Source organism: Mastomys coucha, unplaced genomic scaffold (genome assembly GCF_008632895.1).
Source record: "Mastomys coucha isolate ucsf_1 unplaced genomic scaffold, UCSF_Mcou_1 pScaffold16, whole genome shotgun sequence".
NCBI classification, from domain to species: domain Eukaryota; kingdom Metazoa; phylum Chordata; class Mammalia; order Rodentia; family Muridae; genus Mastomys; species Mastomys coucha.
Genome location: NW_022196898.1, coordinates 16,038,002 through 16,063,612, shown reverse-complemented (window position 1 = coordinate 16,063,612; position 25,611 = coordinate 16,038,002). Strand labels below are relative to the sequence as shown.

At 40.7% G+C, this 25,611-nt stretch overlaps 2 protein-coding genes across 6 annotated transcripts in view; one reads left to right on the top strand and one right to left on the bottom strand.

The window, feature by feature from the left end:
* Veph1 (ventricular zone expressed PH domain containing 1) overlaps window positions 1–25,611 on the top strand; it is a 214,789-nt gene that overhangs the window by 38,143 nt on the left and 151,035 nt on the right. For all 5 annotated transcript variants that reach the window (XM_031374039.1, XM_031374040.1, XM_031374041.1 and 2 more), the window contains exons 4-5: window positions 2,709–2,883; window positions 24,395–24,561. In XM_031374039.1, the coding sequence (XP_031229899.1) occupies window positions 2,709–2,883; window positions 24,395–24,561 (342 nt within the window). The remainder of the gene's footprint in view (window positions 1–2,708; window positions 2,884–24,394; window positions 24,562–25,611) is intronic.
* Window positions 14,145–20,050, bottom strand: Ptx3 (pentraxin 3). The gene is made up of 3 exons (XM_031374044.1): window positions 19,751–20,050; window positions 18,930–19,331; window positions 14,145–15,376 (listed from the first exon to the last, which is right to left on the bottom strand). Exons 1-3 carry the CDS (start codon window positions 19,878–19,880, stop codon window positions 14,763–14,765), a joined length of 1,146 nt encoding a protein of 381 aa, XP_031229904.1. The 5' UTR covers window positions 19,881–20,050; the 3' UTR covers window positions 14,145–14,762.

The following is a 25,611-nucleotide window of genomic DNA, read 5'->3' as shown; positions in this document are numbered from 1 at the left end:
TATATAGTTTCTAATTCATGGTCATAGACAGATGCTTCAGTCCCTGTTACCAAGTCCTTATTCCAATGAGATGTAAAGAGGAGAATATGTAAAGAGCCAAGTCACATCAAGCTGATAGTAGCCAAGGAGTTGAATAGTGAAGCATTCAACTTACACCTGGCCACATCTGATTGCAGGGAAGGTGAGAAATACTGTGTACGGTCTTGTGGCTATCCCCACCAGAAACCCAGAAGCTGTTTACTAAAGAAAAGGGGCATTCACATTTATTGATGGAGTTTCTATCCCACCACCCTTGCCCACCATTCCCAGCCTGCTTTCAATGACCATAATCTGATGCAGATTAAACACAGACAGTTAGTTACTCAGTGCACACCCTGTTTGGAGAGTAGTCATTACTTGACCTTCTCTCCAAGGTCATTGGTCCTTTAGCAGCCTGAAAAGTCTTCCTGGGCCAGTCAGTTGATGTTGTGTCTGCCATGAGACCTGTTTATCAGAGACTGCTTGATGGGAAAATGTGATGACAGTCACCATTACAGATGATCTAGAGAGCTGGGTGGCATCTCTGAGGTCAGCCAGCAAGGGAGTGGCCAAGCCCGGAGAGGAATTCAGAGTCTGTTTTCCCTGACATGCCCTCCCCAATGCATTGTGCTCTCTGTAACAGCCAACACCACATATCCACATTGTCTTCTTTCTTCTTACTTGCTTCCCACTCCTGTATGTATGGTCTATGCATGTGCACATGTTCATATGTGTCTGTGTGTCTGTATGTCTCTGTGTGTGCCTGCATGTGAAGGCCAGAGGTTGATGCCATGTGTCTTCCTCTGTTACTGTGTCCTTATATTTGGAGACCTGGACTCTCACTAACCAGGAAACTCACTAATTTGACAAGATTAACAAGTCAACAAGCCCTGGATATCATCCTGTGTCTGCCTTCCCAGTGCTGGGATTTCTGGCACATGACATGTTCAGCTTTTTACATAGGTGACAGGCAATGGCCATCTCTCATTTTATTTAGTGGCCAAGTACATTTTATTATTTCATTATTCAGTTGATCATGAGGACCTACCAAAATCTAGAATTGTTGGAAATAGTAGAAAGTGCAACCTATGGGTGGAATGTGAAGTAAATTTCAAACAGAAAAAAGAGGCCCCTTTTATTTATAACATAAGGATAAAAAGTCAGCTCCCAAACACATTGTATATAATACAGCTCTGCTCTTAGTCTAAGTGGTAGGGAAAGTGGTGTGTGTGTGTGTGTGTGTGTGTGTGTGTGTGTGTGTGTGTGTGTGTGATCTATAATTATTTCTAATGGCATAAATAAGTGCCAATGACAGCATTTATGAGACATGTAAAGTAAGTCACAAAATAAGAATACAGTTATTTTAGGATCTAGAATGCCTTTAAGTTTTAGTCATGTTTACTTTTTCTTTAAATATCATTAGCTAAAAATTTAGCATTTTTAATTGATATATAGTAGCATTCCATATACCTGAGTGCAGTGTGTTTCTGTCAATACTTATAATGTGAAATCAGCATTTCTTCCCCTTGAACTTTTATCATTTTTCCTGCCAAGCTTTTAATACTAGCACTTGTCCTATGCAAATCTTTTTGCTACCCATTATCTGATCTCCTTCAATCCCCTTCCAGACTATTTATGCAAAGTCACCTTTTTAACTACACTTGTAAGAAGATGTAGTATTTCTATTTCCACAACTAGCTAATTACACTTTACAATGCCTTCCACTTCTATTCATGTTGTTAAAAAATATTTCATGGGCTGGAGAGATGGCTGAGCATTTAAGAGCACTGACTACTCTTCCAGAGATCCTGAGTTCAATACCCCCAACCTCATGATGGCTCACAGCTACCTGTAATGGAATATGATGTCCCCTTCTGATGTGTATGAAGAGTGACAGTGTACTTACATACATAAATAAATCTTTAAAAAATATTTCATTCTTTTTATGAGTGAATAGTAATTATATATATACATATATGTATATGTATGTATGTATATATATACATATATCATATGTGTATATATATATATATATATATATATATATATCACATTTTATGCATCCATCCATCCTTGGTTGCTTCTAAAAACAAACAAAAAAAATTCAAGCTTGTCAATATTCCTTTGGTTGTTTTTCTCAAATATAAACCCGATGATCTGTCCCTCCCCGTTGATCCCTGGTTGCCCTCAGGATTAGTTCCAAACCTACCAGCCTCCCAGTATATTTGTGCCCACTGAACTTTCCAGTTCCCGCCAGTTTCCCCACATATTACGCTACAACCACACATAGTTACCCACAGTCCCCTAGGTGCACCATGTTCTCCCTCACCCCTGTGCCTCCCACAGTGGCTCTTTCTTCCACAGTCTCTGCCTCACCATGGCCCAACTACCCCCAACTCCTCCCTTCAGTCTCAGCTAAGGCATCCATTTCTCTAGAAGTCTTTCTTGACACTTTCTGGCTGGATGTGTTCTCCTTAGCATCCTGCACCTCACGTGTCATGCCTTCCGGTTATGCTATCCACTGCCCTTAAGTCTTCCTGTAGGACCAAGTGGGCACGCGCGGTGTAACCAGGGCAGGGTCTGCGTTTTCACAGCTGTACTCTAGGAGCCCTGTGAATATTTTTGAGGCAAATGAATAATAATGAACGAAAGATGAGTTACTTGTTGGTTGCCTTCTTATGTTTCCTCAGAACTACAACCGGACCCCTGTGATGGTCTTAGCTGTCCCCATCGCAGTGAAATTCCTCCACAGAGGCAGCAAGGAGTTGTGTAGGAACATGTCCAACTACCTGTCCCTGGCTGCCATCACCAAAGCTGATCTCCTGGCTGACCACACTGAAGGGATAATAAAGAGCATACTCCAAGGTACAATTCGAGAACTGAGCTGGGAACGTGTTTAACAGAAATTTGATGAATAGCTTAATGGCTTCTATGAGTAAGGCCTAGCACACAAAGGGGAGAGTTCTATTTTTCCTTGCTGTTCGTTGACTTATGATCATGCCATAATGTCTCCTGGGCTGGCTAAGTTGACCTCTTCTTTGCCTGATAGAATAGAATGAGGTACTGATATTCACTGAGAAGGGAACTTCCTGCCAATCCTATGATTCTTATCCAGAGAATTATGTCACCCATGATTGCTGTCAGGATGTCCAGTTCCTTTTACATGGTCTTTCAAAAGTAAGACGTATCTTTGGTTGTATAAAATACACAGAGCCAGACATGGTGGTGCACACCTTTAATTCCAACACTTGGGAAGCAGAAGCTGGTGGATCTCTGTGAATTCAAAGCATACCTTTTCTACATAGTGAGATCCAGGACAACCTATATAGTGAGATCTTATCTCAAAACAAAACAGAGATGTGATACACAGGAAAACATATGATGGCCTCTCTAACTCAAACAACTTGAAATTGATTTAAAAGTACATTAAATGCCACCAAAATAAGTATATAAATAAGGACATCTTTGTTGTTAAATCATTTGAATCAAGAGATTAGTGCTCACTAATCCACACATAATATGTATTTTTGTTTGTTTGTTTGTTTTTGTTTCTTACTTATCTGAAACCTTGTTTTGCTTTAAAAGAAAACAGAATGCAGGTCAGAGGATAATATATTAAATGATTTCATGTGCATTCAGGTATTCCCAGTCCTCACTGATAAAAATGCATGAGGTTCCCAGGGTGCCCATAGATTGCCTCTTAATTCAGATCCCACAGGCTCAACTTCTTGCAGTGTCCTCCTACATTCCCAGTCCCAGGTTTCTTGGAGTCTGCAAGAATGTCCTGTATGTGCTCTGTGCCCAGGCTAGCCGTAGTCTAGTGACCTTTTAGCTGGGCCTCCCAGCATGGTACATGCTGGATGTACCAGTGTACATGCTACACTGTGGTAGCATCCTCCCCATGATTCTACTCCTAGAAGAGTCCATATGGAAGCTCCATGCCATCCTGCTAAAATGGTGGCCTCTGCCCTCCTGTTCTTACTCACGTAGAGCTTCAGCAGCCACAAGTTCTCCAACCAGGAGAACAATAGTCTTTCTCCTTGGTGTTACACCTTGGAAAACAAGACTGAAGAAGGTGGCTTATTTCAGGTGCCACTCTGCTTTACTGGGTTTGCAGTAAGATAGAGGGTACATTCTTTTTCCGTATATGTGGATCAGTGGTAGACCTCTCACCCAGATGAGCAAGGTAAGAAGTTCAATCCCCACTGTTGAAAACAAACAACCCCCCAATACACACACCTCGACCTCTACCACCACCACCACCACCACCACAACAACAACAACAACAACAACATCAACAACAACAACAAACCCAAAGTATTCTTTTTCATTTCTTGACATCTAAAAGCAGCTGTCCATCCATAGACCTTGTTCCAGCCCATCTTTCCATACACCCTGCCTTACTGCACTACCAAAAATGCCTACTGCCTGCCAAGGACCAAGGTATTGTCTCCACCTGAAGCTTAAGTATCAGATGTTTCTGATACTTGTGGAGTTCCTCATGTCACCCTACACTTCTGGCCTGTCTAGCTCACTGTCTGCCAGACAACCAGATATGTCTGAGCACCACGGATGGTCGTGTTCGTCACTCAGCCTATGCTCCCCTGGAAAGATTTGCCATTAATAATATTAGCTAGTGCTTTTGTTTCTAATTTCCTTTGGCCTGTGAGTATAATTGCCAATTTTTACTTCACATGTAATTAAATTTGCTGTAATTAAACGTAGAAAAACATTATGCTTTTATTTTTGCCACCTTGAAAACATTTTTTGAAAACAAATTTCATAAAAATTGCAGACATGCCAAGTATTTAAAACTATAGGAAGTAGACGTGTGGACAATAGATTTATATAAAAATGAATTCTCTTTTTCCAGCTGCCAGGAGCTTAGCTCATGCTTTTTGGGGCTTTTGAAATGTTATTTCAGTGACAAAGAGATCTTTGATACACAAAATAAACTCTAAATTCACTGCAAGCATCTGAAATAAACAAATGACTTGGTTTATTTGATCCGGTGTTATGAAAATTGCCATAAAATCAATGGTAACTTGACCTATGAATGACTGGGCCTTCGTAGTCCAGGGTTTTGACTTTCAGGACTTACAGACCCTCCCATAGCTCATGTGAGTTGTAGAGCAGAAGAGATTTTGAAAAATGAGTTCTTTGCTCTGCAAGTCTTCAGTTGATACTCCCTGTGAGCAGCTTTAATGATCTCCTTGGTGTGTCTTTCTTCATTACCTGAAGTTTCTTCTCACTGTTAGATTGTCTTCTTTGATCTGTGGTATCCTCTTCTTCATTCTCAAGGACTTCTATTCTCATGAAAAGGTTAGTAGCCATCTGTTCAATGACAATAATTACAATACCATTATAGTAATAAAATCAGACAGCCTTCATGCCAAACATTATATTAATCCATTCTTGCTAACTAGATCAGTGCTACTTGTGAGACCTGCTAAACAGAAATCCTATTATCCCATTGTACTGGGCAGTAACACCTGAAGTAACAGAAGACCTTGATATATGTGACTTGATGGAGTGGATAAAGAAAAGGAGGAAGAGGAAGAAGACAGGAGGAGGAAGAGAAGGAGGAAAAGAGAATGAAGAAGACAAAGAAGGGGAGAAAGGAAAAGGAGAAGAAAGTGGGGCGAAACAGAAAGGGGAAGAAGAGGAGAAGGAAGGAAGAAGATAGGGGAAGAGAGATAGAGCAGAGAGAAAGAAGAGGAGCAACTCTTTGTCGGCCTGTGACTGGAAGTCCATGAGTAGATCAGATTTCCCATTGATTTGCCTCGGTCCTCAGTGGTGACCTAAAAGCTGCAGCTCAGCACCCTTCTGGTGTATTGCTTTATTTTATATCCTGCAACATGAGCCTTCACACTGACCAGTTCACACCATTATGAACATCAATTACACAAAGTCTGTATCCAATCACATTTTCTGTTTCCAGTCCAACTCTGACAACCTGTTTCTGAATTGATACATCCTCATTGCAGGTAGATAGTGCATATCAGTTGTCTGTTGAGATCATGAGATCAGAAAAGAAAGGAGATGTCAATGGGCTGCAGCAGAACCACGTGAGTATGGAGTTAAGAAGCAGTGGATCTCAGAAGGTATGTAGGCAGTTGTGTGAATGAACAGGGACTATGTGGAAGCCATCAATCTCCACCTTGTCATTTTTGTATGTGAGCAGCTGACTAGGACCCTGACATTTCACCCCAGAGCCACTTCTACTGTGTAATCCCAGCTCCGCTGTATATTAGTTGCACTTGTATTTTTCTGAGCATTAGTGTAAACTGAAATGTTCAGACAATGGCATTTATCTAACAGCCTACTTAGATAAATATTAACTAAGATAGTGATGGTAACAATTACAACAGCCTGCTTATATTTGAGTACATTTAGTGCCAGGAGATCCAGGGCTTCTTGGGAAAACCCACCTCTTGCTGAAGTATTTGGTTCTTATCATGACCTAGATGTTTTCTCCCTGTGACCTTTCACTTTTAGCCAAAGCCTTCCTCTTAGGCTTATGATTTGCTTTCAAAGATGGAGCATCATCCATCTCTCACAGCTGTTTTCTTCTCCAGTCATAACAAGCAGGTTTCCTTTTAGTTCACTGACTCAGCCAAAGATGACTTAATCCTGAGTCACTTCACAAGATGCACTCTGGTCCTTTCCCTGTGGGCTGACCTCTTGAATTCTGGTTTTCTAGTCAGCACACTATGCAGTGTGTAGTTCACGGCTGATCATAATATCTAAACTCTGTCCCCATGAGAACTTAAATGAATGTCCCTCCCTGTTTAGAAGCTTAATGCAACTTTTGAGCCAGCTAGCCAACAATCACATCTTTAATTTCTACTGATCTCGTATTCTGCTCCTGTCTCCAAAACTTTTCTTTTTTAAAAAAGGAACACAAGTTATTTTATGTATTCAGTAATTTTCTTCAGTATTCTGGGCTTTAAGTTGATCTTTTAAGCTTTACATAGTACTTACAGTTTTAACTTACTGTTTTCTTCCCCATGGGATTCAGCTCAATGCTTTTCCAGACCAAGACTTGCATTTCAATGTGTCTGCAGTTATTCCAAAGTCCTTATCAATTATAAATTTCATGGACAATGCCACTCTTGTCTTCAAAACGCCAACTCAATGGTTGAGCATACGAGGTCCAGGGCCTGGGATGCTGGTGTTGTCTACCCTTACTTAGACTTGGCTCATTATAGTTCATTGATTCTATTTTTCAAAATTTTATAATTTTGCAAATCAAATTCCTCATATATTTATAATTCAACTATGAGAAGTCATTTGAAGTGGGATTGTATATTTACCCCTAAAGGAAAATGTTTGAATAATTCTAAGCCAAACTTTGCAAGTTTTCCTTATTGCTGGGTAGATATGTAGTGTTTACCTTAAATCTAAGTGTAAGATTTATTTTACAAAAATTATTTACATTCCATTTACCTGTTTCATACCCAATGAATTTTCATAGTAAGAAGGAGAATTGTAAGAAGATCCTCTTTTTGGAAGAAGAATTAAAGGTATAGAGTGTTCAATGATTGGGTACTAAGGATGAGCAAACTTGAATAGCAGCAAGTCAGTTACACTAGTGTCTTTCATTCTGCCATTAGGAAAAACCCTGACTCATATTGTTCCTCCATGTATCCAGTGACTGAGGAACTGTTGCTAACCCATTTTATAAAGTGCATAATGACCCAGCTGGATTTGTCCCAGGAAGACAAGATAGTTTCCTATTTGAATTACCCAACATTAAAAAACTGAGCAGGAAGAGGATCACGCCTTATAAGATTAAAAAACAGATCAAACTAGAAACTTTTGAGAACTTCCTTACCTTGATGAAGAGGATATTTGGTGATTTGATAGTGAGTGAGTAGAAGCAGGCCTTTAAGTCCAGGAAGAGACAAAGATGCTACTGTTTCATTTCTATTAGTTATGGCACTGGAGAGCATAGCCTAGACCCCAAAATAAATTATAATACTCATATACAATCATATGAGTGAAAAATATATATAATGATTTATACACAACACCTAGAAAACTATATATATATATATAACTTAATAATAAAATTGCAAATCATTTTGAAGGTAGTAAAAAAATGTACAAAGATATGGGTTGCTATACCATCTTCATGGATGGGAAACTGGTGTAGCAAAGATAAATTTTCAACAAATTTAGTGAAATTTTAATAAAATATTAATGGAACATTTGATGAAATGTGACAAATTGATTTTAAAATATACGAGTCAGATAAAGTGAGTCAAAGAACTCAAGGACCTCTAAAGAAGGCGAACTTGACTGTGACGTCATATCACAGTAGTGCTGCAAAAAGAGAAAAACCATGCAGTATTAGAGAGAGCAAACACAAACCCAGGCAACGTGGAAATCCAGTACACTTTATACTTACACCAATGGTGCCAAAATAATTGTCCATATCAAAATATACAGAAATTAACTTCAGACAAAATAAGGACCTAGATTCAAAATGTGAAACTCTAGCTTTTTTCCAGTGTCTAATTAGTAGTTAGTAACACCCTTATTCTAACAAAGGATATCTACAAAATTAAACCTAGATTAAAATTATAATAATGGAAGAAAAACACTTAATACAAGGCCCTTGGATTAAAAACTAAACCAAGGATGTCACTGGATGGTGAATTTATTTTCAGCCCAAGTTACTCCATGTGTAACTTTATATCATGTAGTGTCAGAGAGGTTGCCTATGCTCCTGAAAAATTCTCCAGACTCATTCTTAGCTGTGTGATGATGGACCACACTGCTTGTATCAGAAAACAGAAACTCACCCTGGGCTCAGTGTAGTGTGAGTTGCTATATCCCTCACCCATGAAACTGACCATATTATAAAAGGCCTATAAAATGAGAGTGTCTTCAACTTCACCTGGTTATTTGTGGGTCCATGAGGAAGCTCTTTGCAAATAATTGACTTGTAACTCTGTGACGTTGTGCCTGTCCTTGCTATTGAATCTGCATGCAACACTGCCCTTTCCTTTGCCTCCCTGAATCAGAGGTCAGGCCAGAAATGCACTTCTTTGTCCACAGACTTTATCATACAGTCCTCTTGTGCAAGCCACAAGATGGCCTTAAGTGATTTGAAATTTAAGTAGAAAATCTTTGAGAAAACACACTGTTGTCCCGCAAGAGTACAAATTCTTTTCTGACTTACTGGCAACAACCTGGAAAAGACTGTCTAGTTAATTATGATAAAGTTACCTCATTTCTTTCTCTATGGGAGACAAAATTCAGACTATTAAATTGTGAGCTGTTTAAAAAAAAAAATACAGAAAGCTGACTCCTCACGTGTCGCAGCAGTCATTTTACTTACCACACATGGCCGATGATGCTTAACTAGTTTTATCTAGTTAAGTTACCTACACTCTGCATAATATTCAGCCCACTGAATGTCCTTCTTCCTGTCACGGGAACCATTATTCCCACTTATAATCAAGTATCTACAATGTACTAAGTTTCATATTAAAATACTGGAGGCAGAACCATATCCATTCACTGAACTTCATAACCCCTAGATAGATGCTCAGCTATTAAACATTCACGGCAGGTGCTAGAGAGATGGCTCAGTGGTTAAGAGCCCTTGTTGTGCATCCAATGGACTGAGCACAGTGTCCCCAATGGAAAAGTTAGAAAAAGGACTTAAGGAGCTGAAAGGGTTTGCAGCCCCTTAGGATGAACAACAATATGAACTAACTAGTACCCTCAGAGCTCCCAGGGTCTAAACCACCAACCAAAGAGTACACATGGAGGGACTCAAGGCTCCAGCTGCATATGTAGGAGAGGATAGCCTTGTTGGACGTCAATGAGAAGAGAGGTCCTTGGTCTTGTGGAAGCTCGATGCCCCAGTGTAGGGGAATGCCAGGATAGGGAGCGAATGTAGGTTAGTGAGTGGGGGGGATGGGATGGGGAGTTTCAGAGGGGAAATGAGGAAAGGGGATAAAATTTGAAATGTAAATAAAGAAAATATCTAATAAAAACCAATAGGATACAATAAAGTTGAATTAAATGGGGAAAGAAAAAGAGTGCTTGCTATGTACCCTATGTAACCACAGGATCTGATTTTGCACCCCAGAACCCATATAACAAGCCAACCATGGTCTTTCAGACACCTGGAACATCAGGAGTGTGGAGCAGAGACAGGAGGGAGAATCTCTGAGGCTTGGTGGAGGCAGGTCTAGCAGGATAAATTAATGAAAGTAAGCTTCGGAGTCACACAGAGATGACACCTCACCAAAGAGAAAAGGCAGAGCGATCAAAGAAAACGCCTGATGTCCCTCTCTAGCCTCTAGACACATACATAGGTGTGTATAGGTGCACACAAATGTATGCATATACATACAAGAATGTAAAATTTATGACATGATTATTGCTTTTAAAAAGTTCCAAGTTTTGCTACCTCACACCCAGTCAGGGGAGCATCACTAGCTCTTGTTCACACAGGTAGTAACAGGAACCATAGAGATACTATTATATGCTGCACGCACATTTTCATCCTAGTGACCCGAGTCATTGTGCACAACTATTCTTGTCTTGGTTTTAATTTAAGGGAAGGTATTCAGTGTTTCTTTGTTATTATTATTCTTTGTAGATTTCTTTTGACAGAATAAGGAATTACTAATTTTACATTACCACAAACAGACTGATTTTCACTATGGAAAGAGTAAAGTTTCATTCTTTAAATTGTAATCCTATTACAAATATCCCACCTGAATATTAACATGAGGAGGAAAAGATTTAACACAGCATGGTAAGAAGTCTTTCCAATTGTGGCTCCAGAAATGGAGAGAAAAGGACTTCTGAGTGGCCAAGTGGCTGGCTCCCTTACTGGCTTGCTCGGAGCTGGTGCCCATCACTCTGCACCTTCAGAATTTCACCAGCAGATGTTGCTGTGAGGTAAAGAAAACCTGGCCAGCCTGGCTTGTCTGCGTGCTGATCTTAAAACACAATAATCCTAAAGCTCACTGGCTCATCCCTTTGTGATCATTTTATCTATGTTTTAGCACATGAGAACTGATAAAATATTTTAAGAAATGTCTTATTTCAAAAGTGCTTGGATGAGCCAGAAAATACTTTTATGTACAATACCTACTTTAAAATTCTGTGTTTGAGGAAGGATCTTGTTTTGTTAGATAATTAAAAAAGTGTGAGGATTACTTGCAATTAGTTGAGCGTATCTGATCGTTGGTAAGTCAGTACTTGGTGGTGCCAGGATTTAAACACTGGATTTCTGGCCTGCAGCTTTCTTCTGCTCTTCAGATTGATGGAGCCACAAGGATCAGTAACCTAATACCTTCATAGTCATAGACTTAATCATGCTGCTTTTTAACTGGCTTAAAAGAAATTTCAGAAATATATTATGTCCTGGCATTTTTTTTAAAGAAAAAGAGCTTCCTATTAGAGAATAAATTAAATAAAAATCAATCATAAGATCATATTATTTGTTAATATAATTGCCACTTCTGTGAAGTCAATTAATCACCAAACTATAAAATCAAGCTCTGACATCCCATGATAGATACTTAATAATTAAATGTTCTGGATATAAAGTAATTAATACTTAAGGCCAATTGCTACTGTAATAGGCAAGAAAAACATCAACTGTGCTTCATTCATGTACACAAATGTCTCCCTACTGGTCATAAATAAATACACACTAGAGTGATCAGCTGTCCCAGTTTGCCCAGGGACATTGTAACTTTAATAAAGCCGGAACAGGCCCAGGAAAATCAGGAAACTTAGTCACCCTACATTATAACAGTAATGATATTAACCATATAGACAGCATTATATATTAATAATGTATACATTCTCATCCTAATGACCGGACTTGTCTTGTACAATTCTACTGTGTCATCACTTGATCATGCTCTCAGTGGCATCATGGAGAATAAATCTATGTGCCATGGTGCTAAACCACGGGGCTCTTTTGTCTCAGCTCCACACATTGCTTATGTCTTCTTGCTGATACCCTTATATTCTAAAACTCCTTAAGTACTGTTAGGTTTTCAGTTAGCTTCCTGAGAATTTGTAAAATATGTTTTGTCATATGCACACTGGGTGTTCTGAAGAAAGTAAAATGCTTTGTCTTTTTTTTTTTTTAAATTTTTTTCTTCTAATTAACTGGTCCTGGATGAGACTGCAACAACTAATAATGGATTTGAAAACTTAGAATTGTATTTTTCTCTCATGTCAAAGAAGTGAAGGAGAAAGCAAACCAGTGTTGGTTTCATGGTTACCAGACACATAGGCTGCTATTATGCAATTGCTCTAAATCTCAGGCTGTAATATGACAGCTGAACTTCTAGACGTCATTACTTCATTCAAAACAGACATAGAATAGAAAAGAAAAGAAATCACATAGACCCCAAACAACAGTTCATCAGTGAGCAGAGCTTGGCAAAGTAACACTGAGAAACATTGCTGTCTTCTTAGTGACTGTGTGCACCACTAACACTAGAACTCTCTCACTTCAGAAAAGAGGTACGATTGAGGTAAAGGAAGAATCACAAGACCTTGGAGGATATCTATCCAAACTTACTGTGGTAGCACATGATATATCTACATTTATAACCCAATGATGACTTTATTTTCTTCTATTTGTTTCTTCATTGCCCTCAATCAGTTAATTTGGTCAGCATCACCAACACATGATAGTTACTTACTAGTCAAATGTTCTAACTATAAGATAATTAATACTTAAAGGCCAAATTTACTATAATAAACTAGGAAAGCATCAACTGTGCTTGGCTTGTGTACACAAAATGTCACTGTATTAATCATACATAAGAGTAGCCAATACAATGTACAGTTAATATTGTCAGCATATGCAATTGTACTAATCTTGACTCATGTCTTCTGAGGTGTTCAAGCAGATCTAATTTGTGCAGGCACATGTAAAGAGAGGAAAACATGTCTAACTTTCTAAGACTGGGTCTGGTATTTCTTCCAGATGAGAATTCAATCAATATATAGAATAGCTACGTAAGAACTTAGCATGGGGCCAACATATCAGAAATGTTGAGTTGTATAATTCCTAAGAGTGGAAGACTGGCCTATATATCAGCTCATAACTGAGTAATTTCATTACAGACTCATAGGCCTGACTTTATAGATTTCAAGAGTGGGATGAAGCTGTCCAAATTCTGGGAACATCCTCCAAACACATTAGATCCACGGTGCTTTATTTCTGAGAGACACTGGATTCATGGTCCTTTCTTTTACTGAGTAGATCAAGGCAAATGTCTATGGAGTCTCAACTAGATAGTTATAGATTTACCCATAGCCCTACCTCATGGGCAGGAAAGTCTCATGGTTCTTCAGCTACCAATTTAGAAGGATACATGCTCACTGTGATTCTATGCCATTTCTATAGCAGTTTTATAGGGTTTTGGGATTCTTCGCATAGACTCCTCAAGAGGAGATTGGTGGGGGTCTTACCGAAACTCCTGAATGTGCAGGATTCTCTGGCCTCTCCATTACTAGGAAGAAAATGGACAGGCCTTGCTTCTTGTTCAGCTTCTTGGTTCTCTCCTCTGATAGTCCTACCATGCAGGCCCAACTGGTGGCCTATAGGTCACACATACCATGGACAATCTATGAATGCACAAATTCCTAATTTACATAAAACATGAGCTCTTTCATTTTTGCATTTTTCTGATAACTTGATTGTGAAATTCTTGAATATGAATGTTGTAGATGAAAGCTTCGGGTAGCAATGTCAAGAGCTAGAACATGCATCTGGCCAGTGCTTACATGGGCCATGTCTACTTGGAGAGCTCAGATCATCCATGCTTGCTTATGTGACAACAGGGCAGAACAAGCTCATAGACTCATTAAGTCACTTCTTCCTCTGTTCCCCAATTGAAAACACTAAAGCCCAGAGAGATGAACGCATTTAGCCAAGACCCTATTTCTTACAACCTGTAGGACACCAAGGCTTATAGCAGCACTAGAGTTTGCTTCTAACAGTATACACTATTTGCTGTTTTCATAGCAGTCTCTGAAAACAACTTGCCTACTCTAAATGAACAAAGGGAAAGTGTGGATTTGCTTCAAAACAGCCCTTAAACTTAAGTTTTGAGGACACAGGCTAGCTTTATAAAACATTTTATTTACAGTAGACTTTTACAAAAATAAAATTAATACAAATCCATTTCACAATATAAATTACACAACTACCTTCTCCCAAATGGAACACTGGATTATAACACATAAGCTACATTTATGTTTGTTAATAAGTCACTTTGTGGTATAAATATGGTTTTCTCATCATCTCTTTTGTCACAAAATACACACCAGGAAGAATGAACAATGGGTAACAGAGCTTGTTTTGTTATTCTTCCAATATAAAAATGTCTCTGGCCAAAATAAAATTAACCAAAAAAAAAAAAGAGAGAGAGAGTAACACAATCGTCCCTCTGTTCAGAGTCCAGTCCTGTTTAGTAATCTGAGGGCTTATCTGACAGAGGCAGACATTAATCTGAAAGCACCACAGTATAAGGCTTAGTAACAACATCCCCCCAGCCTTCTCTCAAGCCTTCCCTTCAACTGTTTATTCAGTATTTTGCCAAGATAAGCAAAGACGATCTCAAGTCTCTCCTTCATTTGTCTCAAGTGTTCTTATTACGCACCGAAGTTTTCGGACTTTTCCAACTGGCATATATTTAAAGTGTGAGTCTCCTTTGGCTTCAAGTAGAATTTCATAACACTTAAGAAACATACTGAGCTCCTCCGTGCGCCTGAATCTCTGTGACTCCCCACCCAACAATGTTTCCCCGGATGTGGCACGAGTTGGCTCCTCCACTTGCCCTTATCTCCTCCTCGCTGAGAACCCGATCCCAGATATTGAAGCCTGTGATTCTTCCAGAAAATGCTAATGTTTCATCAAAGCCCCCACCTACACAGCAACCATTCTTTTCTTGGCCAATCTGTAGGAGTCCACCCTCAGGAACAGAGTGACTTTTGGCCATCTTTACAGTGGTAGCCACTAGCTCCCCATTTGCCCACAAGGACATGCTCCCCTGCTCTGAACTCCAGGTGCCACACAGGTGGGACCACGTTCCCAGGGAAATCACAGTATCTGCAGCCAGCTTGTTCTCCTTTCCACCCACCACAAACACTAGGGACTGGGAACTAAGGTACAGCTGGATTTCATAGGGGTTCCACTTTGTGCCATAAGAGAACAGGATGGTTTTGTTTAATACATCTGTGGCTTTGACCCAAATACAAGTACTAAAAGATTCAAGCTTCATTGGTCTCACAGGATGCACGCTTCCAAAAATCTTCTTAGAACGCATTGGGAAGAAAATTGCTGTTTCACAACCTGGAGTAGCAAAAGAGAGTACAAGGGGGAAAAAATTCAGTTCCAGAGTTATTTTGATATTCAGTTATATTAGCTATAATTGATAACTATATACGGTGCTGTGTTATGACTTATGGGGCCTCCAGTCTGATCTGTACAGAGCAAAGAAAATAAAAGCAAGGAAGAAGTGCTTGACTTATTCAGTGAAACAACTGAATAAGGACATTCGCAAGCAGAAAGAAAGCGCTAACTCAACCACAAATAACAAAAACCATGTTGAATAACTATCTACTTTTCAATCTGTTTTTCTTTCTATGTTTTCTATTGAACTGTAGAATCACAACTTCAGACGATTCCATTGTTTCTAAGCACTTTTAAAAAACTATCCTATTTCCTTCTTACCTTTGCTACCATCTTAAAACAATAAATCTATATAAAAAAAAAAAGCAATGGATTTAGCTGATTCTGGGTAGCCATTATCAGCACGTGCTTTAAAATAATGTTTTAGAATAGCCATGTCACTAGGGAATACGGTTTCATAGACCACGTGATCTTGGATATTGGTAACTTCACAGAGTTTATAGGAAACCACTGTGTCTTATCTTACTATTATTATTGGCTGTATGAAACAAGTCCTCATGCAGCCTGGGCTGACCTTTATTGGACATATAGCTAAGGATAACTTCTAGCTTCTGATTCTCCTGTCTCCACCTTCATGGAACTCCACCACCAGGACCAGCTTGCAAGCTGAGCTTTGACAGGAGGCAAAGTGTAGCAATGATGACTAATATTTATCAGGTACTTACTATGTCCCAGATAGTGTTCTAACCAATCTGTTCATCACCTTAATACATCCTCATACTTGTTTCTAAAGTTTTCTTAATCCCACTTTATGGGTGGGGAAACTGAGACAAAATAACCTTTGTGTCTATAGTAGCTAAATTTTAAAGGTCAGGTTTTAGTTTGGCTGGTGTGTTGGCAGAGGTCAATATATTATATTGCCTCTTAATAGAAAACCTGAATTCTGAATAATTTACAGCTCGTGAGTATCATACAATTTTTGACCAAGTTTATAATCTCACCAGCCTTTAGTGTTGTCTGTATTTAAAAGAGGGTATGACTCTCGCCTGCAGGTCGGTAAGTTACAAGTATACTGCACTCCAGTCTGCGCAGGCCAAGAATACGCTTTAAAACACCACTGTAGAAAATGCTTTAAAAGGGGGGAATTCTCAAGGATTTTTGTTAGAGATTGTGTTTCTGCTGAGAACATTCAGAAGACCCCAGATTTGAACGTGGACGTGAAACTCATCCTCTCCACCTCTGCTGATCTCAAGACTGCCTCCGCAGCTAAGGTGCTAAGGTGAAAACCTGGGAAGTGCTAAGGCCTTGAACATATGGGCTCTGCTTCTTGGTGTATCTGTGAAAAACTGAGGTGGGATAGATGTTCTCTTTCTAATAATCCAAAGGAGATGCTCTAAGGTAGCTTTGAAAAGTCACTCCCAGAACATTTAACACTAACTGGTAACTCAATAGAACGTGCGGATATCAAACGTCCCATGAAGTGTAGTAAATTCCCACAAGTGGCTCTGAGCTAAGCTCCATCCAAAAACTGTCAAACAAACATTGACCGTATCATTTAGTAAAAGTCAAAAAATATTGAAATATACGAAAATTGAATAAGAGCAACCATGAGAGCAATGCCCCCAAATGATAACAGAACTCTTTTTAAAAAAATTCTCATCATTCGTGAAAAAAAAATTTAAATGAGGCATTTTCAAAATATGATTCTTTCTCCAGCTACAACAATTAAATCAAATAATGATTATGGAAACAAAAGACTCTCATTTCTGTGCATTTGAAATCTCCTGGCTTCTGTAAGTTTAAAGTACTGTCCAGGCAGGGGGTATCCACTACAACCTAATTAACTGCCTTGCTGTTTAAATAAGGCCAGACAGTGCAGATTACATTCCAGGGCTGCCCATGACTAGCCCTGGGACGTCCAGCATCCCTGTAGGCTATGGTAGCTCCTTGAGTTCACGCTGTAAAATAGTATATTAGAAGATTTTGTGGGGTCCTTTTGCAGAACAGGGATTGAGGCACTTGAGATGTCTTTGAAATGTCAGAAACTCTCTCGTGAAATGACTTTTAACCAATAAGTCTTTGTAATTATATTATCAAAGACCAAGCAAAAAAATGAAAACCAGGTTCTTAGGAGGCAGACCACAATATGATTAGGAATCCTTTGGGGACCAAGTTGGCAGGAGAGAAAGAGAAGACCAGTCAAAGGTTGTAGGTGAAAGTGTTATTGGGTAATAAGCACCAACAGTTTAGAACTCTGAAAATGTATACATCCTCTAACTAAGAGATGAGGATACAAAGTAATTCTTACTTTGAGGGGCACATTATATGCACAGGACTCTACAGCGCTTGCAAAAAAAAAAAAAAATCCGTGTGTTTAAAATTGTCACAAAATTATCACATCGAGGGTTTGCTTGAGATTTGACTTCATGCTTTTTCTCTGGGATTTAAGGGTATGGCCTCCAGACTTCAAATCGTTAGGAAGGGCTGACTGTAGCATAGTTTCCACAAATGAATGGACCATGTTCTGGAGTGTCCTTCCTCCTACCCCATCCAATAAGCTTCATTTCATTGGAAATATGGGATAGGATGGTATTGTTTGTCATTGTTTCTGAGACTCATGAGGAGTACCAGGGATATTTGCCTACATAGGACACTAATTTTCTAGAATAATCTACAACAAAACATCACTGCCCCCGTCAGAAATTTGACTTAACAAACCCCGTTATTACTAGGCTCCAACGTTCTTCCTGTTTCGTTAACTTTTAAGAGTGTACCAAAAGGGCACTCATCAGTTGGGAGTTTTATGGAGTTTATGTGGGGCTTTGACAAGTTGCACAGTCTGAATAGTCGCTTTCTTGTGTGGTCCTGGGGTGCCGGAGGGGGGAACGGGGCTAGATAAAGCAGTCATCTACAACTTCTGATTCCTGCGCCTAATTTTATAGGACATGCCCCAGAGCCTGCACCCCCTTGACCTTCACTGTGGAACTAAACTGGGAGAAGGAACCCTGGAGAAATCCTGCTGAGTCTGCAGGAGACCCAATTAGGCTCCAGTTAGCTCAGAAGGAGCAGAGGGGGAGGAGTCGGCCGGCCAAGGGGCTGGGAAAGTCGCTGAAGTTAGCTGGGGGCCCTGAAATAGTGCGGGGAAACCAGAGCTGGGCCTAAGGAGAGTGATGGGATAAAATTAGAAGACGTGGAAATCCCTAACGGAGGGACTCGGGGCAGCGAGGAGGGTCACGGTTAAACACCTGCCAATGGACTCCTGTAATATCTGGTCGGATCCGGTATCAGGGACCTCTGACGTCAACTTCCAAACTGATGCATTTTCTTTTGGGTTCCTCCGGCTTGGAAATACTTTTAAAAGGCAGTGCGCCTGCCTGGTGTGGTGTGTCTGAGCTCTGTGAGTGTGCCTATGAAAAGTACCGGGGCTTTGAGTCCCCACAAAAGCTTGCCTCTAAGGACAGAACCGACCGTGGGCTCCACTCCGGGTGCTTACCTGCAGGCAGCCAGTGGCGAGCGACCCAGCTCTGCACGGCGCTCAGGTCGGCGCGCGTCCGCCGCAATTCCTCTAGAACGGCGCCTAGACCAGGCACTGTCGCCTCAGGTCGCCGCGCCTCCGCGTCCTCCAGGCCGGCCAGCCTGCGGCTCGCGTCCCGGCTCTCCTGCAGCAGGGACTCCAGCGCCCGCACCAGCCTGGCGTCTGAGGGGCCACCCGCTGCGCACGGCCTTCCCAAGCCGCCCGCCAGCCGCCCCAGCTCGGCTCGCAGCCGCTGCAGCTCTCCGCGGAGGACGTCGTCGGTGGCCTGCAGCAGCATGCCCTCCCGCATCTGCGAGTTCTCCAGCATGATGAACAGCTTGTCCCACTCTGAGTGCTCCTGGCGGCAGTCGCATGGCGTGGCTAGAGCGCAGGACACACACGTGTTACCAGCTTGTGGCCGTGGGTTGCACTCTTGGTGACCCCAAGTTTCAGCCTGTCCCCAGTAACCGCTCTCCTTTTAAGGAGAGCTCTGAAAACCGCGTGCGTGTAAACTTCCCAAAGATGACACAGGACCATTCTTTCTAGGACATGTTAAGCTAACTGGGGAAATGCCATTTATATAGCCATTTATATAGTTCAAGAGCCGTGGTTTCATATGGCTTAACTGATCATAAATGTTACAAAAATAATTTAAAACCTCTGTCTTTTTCACAGGCAGTCCTTAAATTTACAAATAAAGTACAATTTTAGCTTGCTTCATTGGCTACTTATGTTAATCGTGTCCCCCCAAAAGTGAGTTATATAGTTTTGGTGAGCTGAGAAAGTTAAAATGAACTTACGGTCCTCGGTGGGATGAAGTCCATTGTCTATTTCGTTGTCCAAATTCACATACATAAGCTCATAGTCATCGGATGTCTCCGCCAACACTGCAGACCAGAGAGCACAAAGCAGAATCGCAGGGAGATGCATTGCTGGAGAGGCGAAATTTGCTCCTCAGGGAGAAGAAGCGAGGCTCTCCAGTGATCCGAGTTTGAGCCCGGGAGAGATGGAGTGAGGCAGGAGCGAAGCCCTTAATAAATGCTCCAAAGCCTGAACGGGATGAATGAGTAATGTCGGTGGCACAGCGCGAGGAAGTTCCCCTGGATTTGGGGGAGGGGGTTGGGTGGGAGGGCAAGGGAGCCGACGAGGTTGCACAATGTTAAACCACCAAGGTCCACACTGAAGGCAGATTCATTAGAGGCGGGTGGGGGGGGGGGGGAAGGGGAGGGAAGCTGGACTTTTCTGGTGCCCCTGAGGATTAGCTGCTGTAACCTGAAGTGCTAGAGCTTTTGGGGGTGGGGAAAACAGAGAGGTACGGGGCAAATTATCATTTTGGCACTTGGTGTGAGCTTTCATTACTCCACAACCCCTGAAGTTATGGAAAACTTTTTTTTTTCACTTTTCTTTTGGATACTTTCTCCAGACCAAGCTATAGACACTGATTCTGTGACTCCAGAATAACCCAGCCCGTTAGGAACTTCTGTAACTCTAGAAGTCAAATCCATCCTGAATAACTTGTCTTTACTCCTCTAAAGTAGCAACTAAAAAACATAGTACAACTGGATCAAAATCCAGTAAAACAGGAAAGTGAGTGCAGGAATATATTGGCTTTAGGTGTTTGAGTATTCTCGTCATATCCTATCAAGTTTCTGTTTTAAATTTAAATTAGTGACACCTGGGGTGTGTGTGTGTGTGTGTGTGTGTGTGTGTGTGTGTGTGTGTGTATGTGTATGTGTGTGTGTGTGCTAAAAATCTGCCCTCCCATGCAAAGTACCTAGATAGGTGTTGATAGGTCATATTAATAGTGATAAAAAATTAAAACATTCAATAAACTCCAAATAAAGCAAGAAAACGACACAGTGACCAAAGATCTAGAGGGAACCACTCCCAGAAGGTCAGCTCCTGGGCTGACAAGTCCCCAATACACCAAGGAGATGGAGGCGAAGGGTTATCAGTCACAGCCTGATCGTGAGGGCGAGACTCTGTTCACGTCAGGCCTCTCAAAAGGGTAAACTCCTCTACTCCTGACAGACAAGCACTAGTGACTTTCCTTGACTGAGTGCCCTCAAGCACTCAGCATGCATGTACCATCCACCACAGAAAAACGAATCCACAGTTAAACATAGCTAGACATGGAGGTCACAGGGGATCATAAGTAAGAATCAACAGAAAGTCAAAAAACATTAGGCCCCTGCTCAGAGCTTCATTTATGTGAAATAGCAGCTGAAAACATATGTTTGAAACCAAACCATTAAGGCCATTAGAAAGAGATGATGATATGAGACAATATGATATTGTTTAAGGGCACTGTGGAGCCTCAGCTTAGTAAAATGCTTCTCTCTTAAGGCTATGGGCTCAAGTTTGATTTCTAGAGTCCACATTAAAAAGCCTGATGTTGTGATGTAGGGTCCTAATGCCAGTACAGAGGGCCCCTGGGATCCCTGGCCAGACAGCTAAGCTTACTGGGCAAGTTAAGGCCCATGAGAGACCCTGTCTGAAAAAGCAATGTGGAAGAACTGGATAAAAATGCTTACTGTTCTTTTTAACGGGTCTGTGGATTGTAGCATGCTTACCTGGACTGTATGGCTAATGTCCAAATTACAAGTGAGCACATATCATGTGTGTCCTTCCGGGTCTGGGTCATCTAACTCAGGATGATCTTTTCTAGTTCCATCCATTTGCCTGCAAATTTCATGTCATTGTTTTCAGAAGCTGAGTAATATTCCATTGTGTAAATGAACTACACTTGATCCATTCTTCAGTTGATGGGCATCTGAGTTGTTTCTAGTTTCTGGCTATTACAAATAAAGCTGCTCTATGAACATAGTGGAGCAAGGGCAGCTATAGTATGGGGGAGCATCTTTTGAATCTATGCCCAGGAGTGGTATGGCTACATCTGGGCTTCAGAAGACAGAAGATAACAAATATGAGTGATTTCGGGCCTTTTTCTGATGGAAAGCTCTTCTGGAAGCTACAGAAAAATGGTGTCTTTCAGCCATAGAGTACATTAACAAAATGGTGCCCTGGGGTAGAAGAGCAAACAAAAAGAATAAAGAGAGACTAATTTGAATGAAAAACAGCATAATAGTGAATGGAATAAAATAGTTTGCAAAGAATTCTGTCTGTAATGAACCCATTCATGTAAAATTATAAAGCAGGCAAATGGCTATGATTATGGATGCGATTATGGATGCACACATGTAATTAAGGTATACAACCATCCACAACAATGAAAAATACTAACTTCAGGGTAATGACTGCCTCTGAGGAGAAAAAAAAATTGCTCAGGAAACACAGCATGAGGCAAAGTTTTGGTGAAGCTGGATGACAGGCACATCATTACTGCTTTTATCATTTCTTATGCTTGTCTGTAGGCTTGAAACATTCAGTACTTAAAACAAAACGTTACTTATAAATGGAATATTTTTACAGAATTTCTACATCCAGATTTCTTCATCAGTTTCGAACTAAAAAATAAAATAAGTTCTTTTGCACTTATTTTTGGTTTTATTTCATTAAAATTGAGGTCAGTTGAAAAATGACTAATCTAGGGATTTCCCCTTCCAAAATGCCCCCCAAGGGCCTTTGTTGGAGATAGTAGTAAAAAGTCATAGAGCAGATTCCTATCCCATTCATTGTGACCCTTCCTATCAGTTGACCAGTGTGCACACACAGCTAAGTTCTATGACCTAATGTGTTCTGCATCAATTATGTACTGAACCAAAATTCCCTGGATTTAAGGAGAAGCTTTATACAAAAACAAGCAGAAACCTAACAAAATAAATTATTTGGTATTAAATTGTTAAAAAATAGTGATGGAAACAGTATCATTTTTAAAATTCACCTTGTTTTATGCATACAGGTATTTTGCATGCAAGTGCATGCCCAGTGCCTGTAGAGTCCAAAAGAGGGTGTTGGATCCTCTGTAACTGAATGGTTGGGAGTCACAGTGTAGGTGCTAGGATTCAATCTCTAGTCCTTGGGAAAGCAGCCAGTGCTCTTAAATGCTGCGCTGTCTCTTATCCCAGGGCAAACTTTATGTTTAGTTGTTAGCTTCACTTTGAGTCAAGGTCCTGCTATGTGGCCCAAGCTTGAACTCAGTATGTAGTCCAGTGAACTTGTGGTCATCCTCCCGTTTCCCAAGGACTGAGGTGGGAGACATGTACCATACACCACACCTGACTCTTACAAACTATTTTTTTTTAATGTATTTCCAAAATTTTTCATTCTGTGGATGTTTTCCTAAGATATGTTTGAAACTATTCTACGAAAAGCTGGTCTCAACATTTTTTACCCGAATCCATTAAATTTGTCTGCTTTAGCTGAATATTAATACTGATATTCTGGAAACCTAAGCTTTCTCTCCTCGATGTTCACAATTAAACGTCTTTTGTGAACTCACACATCCTCTCCACTTAACGAAGGTTTACATACGTATGCTTTCTACTTGTTTGATTCTTCCTGCGTATACTTTCCATAATAAAGCCAACTTTAAAGAAAAACTAAACCACGAACTGTGTTGGGGTGGTTATGGCCATCGGAAGAGTGCTTTCCTGGTACGCGTGGGGCCCTTGCTTCAATACCAGCATCACTGCCCAGCATCACTGCCGCATCAAAAACTGTAAATAGAATCAAGACAGTTTTCTTCAAGAAACCTCTAGAACCTATGTTCTCTGGGACACTTAAGTGCCTGACTGGACTCTGAGGCGAAGCATCCATACGTAAAGCTATAAGCAGCTGCTTCCCACGTGCTGCAGATGCATCTGTCCCTGCAGCTTATGGATTTTTTTTTCTTCAGGTTTTGCCACTTTAAATCCAGGTGTCACACGTCTTTGAGCAAGTCACAGGTGACAGACAAGCTAAGTGCAAATTCCCCGTTGAAACGGTGTAGAAACTGAGGATTTAAATTTACATTGCTACCTTTTAAACCATCCATAAGACTGCATCCATAAGGCACCGGCTCCATATGTCCATTGTCTAACCAAGCCTCCCTCCCCTCAGGAATGTGAGCACATTCCTCAGAACATTTTTTTTTGGTTCAATTTCATTTAGGTTTATGCTTATAACACTGCTCACTTTTCATTTCAACATCAACCAAATGTTGCTTCTTACCAGGAATTCATGATCGGAACTGTCTCCTCAGGGGTGCGGTCTGGTTACTGTCAAGTACGCCTGTAACCCCTGTGAAGCATTACTCAAGAAAAAAAATTTCACTGAATAATAATACTGATTATATCATTAAATACTCCCTCCTTTTAAATCAGTTGGAATTGCACTTTAGTGACTAATTTTTTCAGAATGAGATACTCTGTTACTTTTAACAGAGCTTTTGGCTCTTGGCTGTGCTACCTAAGCGCAAAGATTATTACATTGACAATGATGCTGTTTCCATTGTTTCAGGGTTGATAAAGCTGCTGCTGTTGCCTTTATTGTCCCCCCAATAGGAAATGCCATGCTGTTAAGGGTGTTACCTGCTGTGTATGAAAAGCAGCCCCAACCAATCAACAGACACCTGGCAGAACTCCTGGCCTTGATGTCGCAATTGGAACAGACAGAGCAGTACCATTTACTACGGCTTCTGCACGTAGCAGCCAAAAGAAAAGATGTGGAGGTAAAAAGTGCACTGCTTACCAAATGTACTCACTGTGATGGCCCACACAGCAGATAGGCTTCTGGATAATTTGAGCAAGGTTATGTGCTTAGGGTTCCCTTGCAAGCAGAAGCTCTATGTATTTACAATATATTTGTATGAAGTGTGTGTGTGTGTGTGCGTGTGTGTGTGTGTGTGTGTGTGTGTGTGTGTGTGTGTGTGTGTGTATGCATGAGGGATGTGGATGTATGCATGAGGGCATGTGGGTATACATGAGGATGTGTGTACATAAGAGGTATGGATGTGTGCATGAGGGAATATGTATGTCTATGAGGGGTATGTATGTGTACATGAGTGTGTGTGTGTGTGTGTATGAACATGAGGGTGTGTGTGTGTGAACATGGGGTGTGTATGTGTACATGAGGATGTGTATGTGTTCATAAGGGGTATGTATGTGTATATGAGAAAGTGTGTATATATATTAGGGGTATGTATGTATACATACCTATGTGTGTGTATGTAATGAGGGCGTGTGTGTGTGTGTGTAAGTACATGAGGGATGTGTGTGTACATGAGGATGTGTATGTGTTCATAAGGGGTATGTGTGTATGAGGGAATGTATATATATATTAGGGGTATGTATATATACATACCTATGTGTGGGTATATACATGAGGGTGTGTGTGTGTGTGTGTGTGTGTGTGTGTACATGAGGGGTGTGTGTGTTCATGAGGGTGTGTGATGGTAAATAAACAAAATTTATATGAGATTTGGTCCAAGGGATAAAATAATGAAAATAAAATCTCTCTTGCTCTCCCTTTTAATCTCTCAGACAGAAATTGGATGCTGTGAACGGAGATAGTAAATGTAGATTTCTCAGGGTTATAGACTCTGCCTTAGGGGGAGATGGTACAGTGAGGTCCTCTAAAGAGTGTAGTACCCAGACTAGAGCCTTAAAAGTGTACAGTCTGTGCTGGGGGTGGAGGGCAGAGGGACAAAGGGCCTCTAGGAAGTGGAGCAGGGTTAGGAGTCCTGGACTCTAAATAATGCCTGACTTCCCAGGATAGAAAA